Below are 6070 nucleotides of genomic sequence, written 5' to 3' on the forward strand. Positions count from 1 at the left end.
GTGGTGTCCATTACACGTCCATTTGTCTTCTCTGACCTGCAGCACAGACACATCGTCTCGGAGACAGATCTAAAAAACCCGGGACACGAATCCCGACATCTGAGTTCCCAGGGATCTCACTGGGAATGTGGGAACGTGGACGGGTTGACCTTGACCTTGTGCTGTTGATTGACAGCCGTAGCAGCAGGTCGTCAAAAAAAAAAAATGAAAATGTGAAAAAATGGAATTGAATCAAATTGGATTTGATGAAGAGACTTGAAGAGTTTAGAAAGTTGGAGAAGAAAATCCTGACAGTAAGTCGCTGCCATCTCTTATCACAGTCTTCATCAGTGTACCAGCAGCATGAAACACTAGCTGCGTGTGTGTGTGTGTGTGTGTGTGTGTGTGTGTGTTCCCAGTGTCTACCAGTGTAGCGTTCAATTATTCAGCAGCAGGAAGAACGACCGTGTTTCTTCTCTGATTTCCTGCCCGATGTCGTTTAATGCCCCACTATCTCTGGACGGGGGAGGACGGGGGAGGACGGGGGAGGGGGAGTGGGGGGGTGTGACTGACTCACTGCTTGTTCTCTTCTTCTTTTTCTCGTGGAAGACGAGCCAAAAACAATACAAGTTACACGGCGTACGTTCTGAGTTTGATTGTTTGATTCCTCACTTCCTGTTTGGAGGGAGATGACAGGATGCGTTTTTTTTTTCTCTTCACATTAACGGGTGTTTTTTTTAACACTGTGACAAAAAAAGGAGTCGTAACATTTGGAGCAGAGGTCCATTTTTTTAATTCCTGGGAAACGTTTGACAGTTAAAGTGTCAGATCTTTGAGGAACTTTGTTGCAGGAACTTCCCCGACCCGTCCACAGGTCGGCGCTCCACCTGTCGCAACACCTCAGAACTGATCCCAGTCTGAGCCAGGACCCGTGACCCGTGACCCTGCTGAGGTCAGGAGGTCTCTGCTGCTGTTGATTCTGCGTCCGTGGACAAAAACCTCAGACCAAATGTTGATCAACTGAAGTTGTCCAAACACCAGACCGAGTCGGTTTTTATAGAATATTATCCAGAACGGTTCCAGATAGAACACGTATACATAGATGTCACAGCTCTGGTGAAGGAAACGGAGAAGTCGTGGCTCAAACTTCATTGGTTTTTCAGCAAAGAAAACAGAGACTGACGTGTGAAGAGCTTTAGCACTCGCTCTTCATAACCAGAACCCCCCCACCACAAACACGTCACAAACAGTACAATACACACACACATAAAGTGGTTTCTCACCAGCTGTGAGGACTAACATAAAGGGGACAGACAAAATGTCCCCACTAGTACCTGTGGCAGGTACACTCACACATACGTCACATCTTAATGTGTTTCTTCGTAGCAAACACACACAAAAAAAAGATCCTGATGGACATGTTTACAGCTCCCCCTACTGGACACTTACACATAACCACAACGATGCTAAATTAACTGCTAAGTATCGGGTCAAAGGTCATGAAATGTATTTCGTAGAGACGTGAGAGGATTTTTCAGGATCCTGTTTAGCAAACCTGGCAACCCAACTTTAAAAAACTAAGAAACCAACACTTTAACTCAACAGTTTGGTTAGAAGTACAAAAAAGTTTGTGTTTTTTTACAATCCAGAGGTCTTCAGTCCATAAGGTCCAGGACACCTTAGAGGTAAAGGAAAAAAAAACAAACAAAAAAACCCCAACATTTTAAACCCTTTTAATTTACTTCTTGTTCTCTCACTCTGTCTGATAACAAACAACAATTTAAATAAAAGCAGATTTGTGAATGTCAGACGGTGACCTATTGACCCCGGCGTTTAACACTATAATAAGTGGACACTCAGGTCCTGTTTTTTTTTTTCCTTGTTTTCTCCTCTTCTCTGAGGAGATGCTGCGTCTCCGGTGTGAGGATGTTGACCCTTTAAAGTCACACTTGATTGGTTAAGCGGAGAAAGCTTTTATCTGCTTTGCGGCGGAATGTTTGCCCCGTGACATCTCTTCTTCAGCCCCCGAAATGAGATCAGATCCAACTAAATTCTTTTTGGATGCGCCTCCCCCGGGGCAGAAACGTCTCCTCTTGTTGTGGCGAAAACGGTCTGGCTGTGCTGCTGAATTAGACGGAACTAAAAGCTTAAATGGAGGTCAGTGAAAATGACAGAGCAGCAGCAGCAGCAGTAACAGCAGCAGCAACAGCAGCAGCATCAGCAACAGCAACAGCAGCAGCATCAGCAACAGCAACAGCAGCAGCATCAGCAACAGCAACAGCAGCAGCATCAGCAACAGCAACAGCAGCAGCATCCGTAACAGCAACAGCAGCAGCATCAGCAACAGCAACAGCAGCAGCAGCAGCAACAGCAGCGGCATCAGTAACAGCAACAGCAGCAGCATCAGTAACAGCAACAGCAGTAGCAGAGTCTCTTCATTAGAACCTCACGCTGCACACATTCACTGCTTCATTTCATTTTCTTCGTTTTTTGTTGTCGTTGTTTGCTGCGTCACTGGGACAGTTTGGTCCGTGAAACGTAAAATCAATACCAAAACCATCGGCCTCCGTGAAGTCGGTCTAGTTTTGGAACTCCTTTTCCTCTTTCTGGAAGATTCCTTTTGGGGTCTCAACCATTGGTGTTCCTATTGGGTCTCAACTACTTGGAGTACCTCTTATGTACTAACCACTGGGAGTTCATTTTTTGAAAAACACATTTGATCTTTTACTGTAGAAATCATTCAAAACCAGCCCAGGGCTGTTGGACGACTTGGTCGTCATGGCGATGTTTGAAAAACACATTTGATCTTTTACTGCAGAAATCTTTTACTTCAGTTTGTCTGAGCTTCAAGTCCAGCTTCAGTTTCTCCACTTCTACACGTTTTTGTCAGCGCCCCCTATCCGCACAAGGTAGAATTCGCGACGACGACAACAACAAATGAAAACTGCGATATTAGACGTGCGATGTTCGTAACACAGAGAGGAAAACTTCAAATGTCTCAATCGGAGGAAACAACGACGTGTTTTTAACACAAACAAACAAACAATGACTCTGCACTAAAACAGGAAGTAACATCTGTCAAGTCACTGACACGAAAACAGAAGTTCTACACACACACACACACACACACACACTCCTAGTTCTGCAGAACTGCCACATATTAATTTGTACTTTAATTCTCTAAGAAATGTTCACACAACAGAACCAACAGTTTTGTTTCTCCTTCCTGTTCATGTTTCTGGACCAGTTAGCAACTTAGCAACTTAGCAACGTAACAATAACAGGAGTGAATATATTCAGGCTCTGAAATAAATTAACACATTTTTCCGGTGAGTGTCTTCATCTTCAGAGAAGATTCAATATCTGTCGCTACATTCAGATGTTAAACGCTCCAGATGGTGGCGTTATTTTTTTCTTCTTCTCTCTGTTGTGTTTAAAATGCAGTACAAACTAAAACATTTAATCACACAGGGTTTAACTTTGGGTTTTTTCTGGTTGTATTTTTGCTCCGGCGATCATTGAAGGGTCGCCGTTCTGTTTGTTTTCTTTTCAAGGACGTCTGTGTGTTTCATAATTAATGTGTGTGTGTGTGTGTGTGTGTGTGTCGCTCTGAACAATTACACCTGGAGTGATCACACATCTCTGAGTGGGAAAGACAAGCCCGCACTTCCCCCTGTGTGTGTGTGTGTCTGTTTATTTGTTTGTTTGTTTGTTTGTTGTTTAGTAGTGAGAATAAAAATTAAACCTAAAGATTTATTTATAAAAACAATTGACATTTTAATGTTTTCATTTGAATTAAAGGTGGAATAACAACATGTTTAATATTTACAGATGAAAATAAAATCAATAAATTCTACCCACAAAACACTATTTCCCTAGTTTAATTTTTTTTTTCTATTTAAAGTCCTGAAACCAACCTAGGGGGCGTGTCCCCGACAAGTGCAGCACTTTAAAGCACAAGACTCATTTGTTTGTTATTATTATTATTTTCTATTTGCAACAGCATCATCTACATCCTTAATAGATGGAAAACTGAAACTGAACAATACACAAGAATTAATATAATATAATCATAATGAAATAATAACATTTATATATATATATATATATATATAAAATGCAGAATTATTTGGTCTTTTTGACAGACTTTGGTCGAAGTCTGTCAAAAGATGGCGGAGTGTGAGGTTTATCATAATTAGTCAGACTAAAGCTAAAGTTGCTCTTTGAAAAATATTTCTTAATTTTTTTTTTTTTGTATCGATTCATCGGTAATGGAACTGTTTTGTGCCTCCAGCCTGAAGATGCCTCTCACTTTCTGGTAACACGTTTCATTTTCTCCTGTTTTTCGGCTGAATTCTTCAGAGTGATTCTCTGTGGCACCTATTGATTTTTTTATTCTCTCTCTCGGAGTATCATCTCACGCCGCCTTTTCCTCGCCTCGCTCACTGAATCTTTTAATTAGAGGGAAAAAAAAAACCCCACACACACACAGAACTCCCCCCGGAGCCCTCACCTGTTGTCTGCTGTGTCTGTGTGACCTAGGTCTATGCTGGTACACAGGTCGCTCATTTCTATGGAACCAGATTCCAGGAAGTCGTCGGTTCACCTACAGCACACGGTCTTTCCTGTAAGGCAGGAGCACGAACCACTTTCACAGTGTGTTCATTACAGACTCGTTCACATCAACAGGAAAATGTTGCTGCTGCTAAACTAGGAGGAGTCGACCAATCAGAGCCGGCCTCTGTCTGTCCGTCTGTCTGACCCTGTCTCTGGGAGACAAACTGGACACCTGACATTTTATCCCCGTCCCTGTCTCACCCGCAAACACAGACACACACACACGTCTGGCCGTTGATCCCCAGAGAGATTAGACTTCAATCTGAAATCACCTCAGTCCAGACCTGGGATCAGTGGTGCGCCCCCCCCGCGCCCCCTCCCTCCCCCGCCTCTGTCTCCTCCGTTTTTTTTACGGCTCTATGGACCAGATATTGAATTTTAAAAGGAGAAAATAGAAAAACATTTTTTGACAAGTGTGAAGAGTCAGAGACTGAGAACAGGTTGGTGGCTCCACGTGGCTCCAGCTTCATTTCTCCAAATCTCACAGTCAAAAACTGCTTCTGCTCAACGGCCCTTCTACTCATTAGAGAGCAGAAAAGCCCTTTGTGTTGAAAGTTCTTTGTCAGGAACTGTTCCTGGAGAACTACTTATCACGGCTGCTTTGAAAAGTGTTTTCATTTCAGTCTTTCTCCTCGTGGTGTTTTGAAAAATTTAATCGTTTCTTGGGTTTTTTTTTCAGTCTAAGTGCATTAGAGTGAAAAATATGACACTCAGCAGCCTCCTTTAAGCCAAGTAGTTTTTAAAAGTATGAGGCATCTTTCCACAGGGGGCGCTAGAGCACTTTAAGGGAGATGCAATTCAAATGTAATATGCAATTCTGTTTGTGTTGGTGCGTGTTGTGGGAAGCTTTTGGTTTTTTTTTTGGAAGGACGAATATGATTTGGCGCCACCTATGTGTCATGTGTCTACACTGCTACACTGAATTCTGTGTCAGACAGTTCTGTGTTTTCTTACTTGTTATTTTGTTCTTGTGTCTGCGCAGGTTCGACTATCAGGAGCTCCTTCGCAACTCCACGTTCTGCCTGGTTCCTCGAGGACGACGTCTGGGATCCTTTCGTTTCCTGGAGGCGTTACAGGTGCAGTAGCTCTGAGTTTGTCTGTTTGAGTTTGGCTGAACTCTGGTTGATGATGTCACAAATCTGAGGCTCAACATCAGAGTCAGAAAATTAAATCAGGAAAAACATCCCACAGGGAGTTCCCAGTGGAACCAGTGGAACTCCAGTCGGCGTAAACGTTCTCCTCCAGACCTCAGGCGTCTTCATCAGAACCACGTGTCTCTGTGATGCTCTGACATTAGGGCTAATCTCCCTGAGCCCTGGTTCTGGTTCTGCCTCTGGCTGTTCCTTTGTTCCCGACACAGACAAGTTCATTAATGAATGAGCTTGGAGTGCTGCCACCATCTGGACGCACCTGCAGCGGCTGCTGCCTGTGTTTGGACACAGTGTTTTAATCCTTGTTTCAGAACATTTGAATG

The 6070-nt window shown here is 43.3% G+C and overlaps 1 protein-coding gene across 2 annotated transcripts in view; it reads left to right on the plus strand.

Moving 5' to 3' along the window:
• Nucleotides 1-5120: 5120 nt before the first annotated feature.
• Nucleotides 5121-6070, plus strand: part of LOC103381137 (exostosin-1a-like) — a 26904-nt gene continuing 25954 nt past the window's right edge. For both annotated transcript variants that reach the window (XM_025056946.1, XM_025056947.1), the window contains exon 1: nt 5121-5672. In XM_025056946.1, coding sequence (XP_024912714.1) covers nt 5388-5672 — 285 coding nt within the window. In that variant the 5' untranslated portion in view covers nt 5121-5387. The remainder of the gene's footprint in view (nt 5673-6070) is intronic.

Source organism: Cynoglossus semilaevis, chromosome 7, assembly GCF_000523025.1.
Source record: "Cynoglossus semilaevis isolate Cse_v1.0 chromosome 7, Cse_v1.0, whole genome shotgun sequence".
Classification (NCBI taxonomy): domain Eukaryota; kingdom Metazoa; phylum Chordata; class Actinopteri; order Pleuronectiformes; family Cynoglossidae; genus Cynoglossus; species Cynoglossus semilaevis.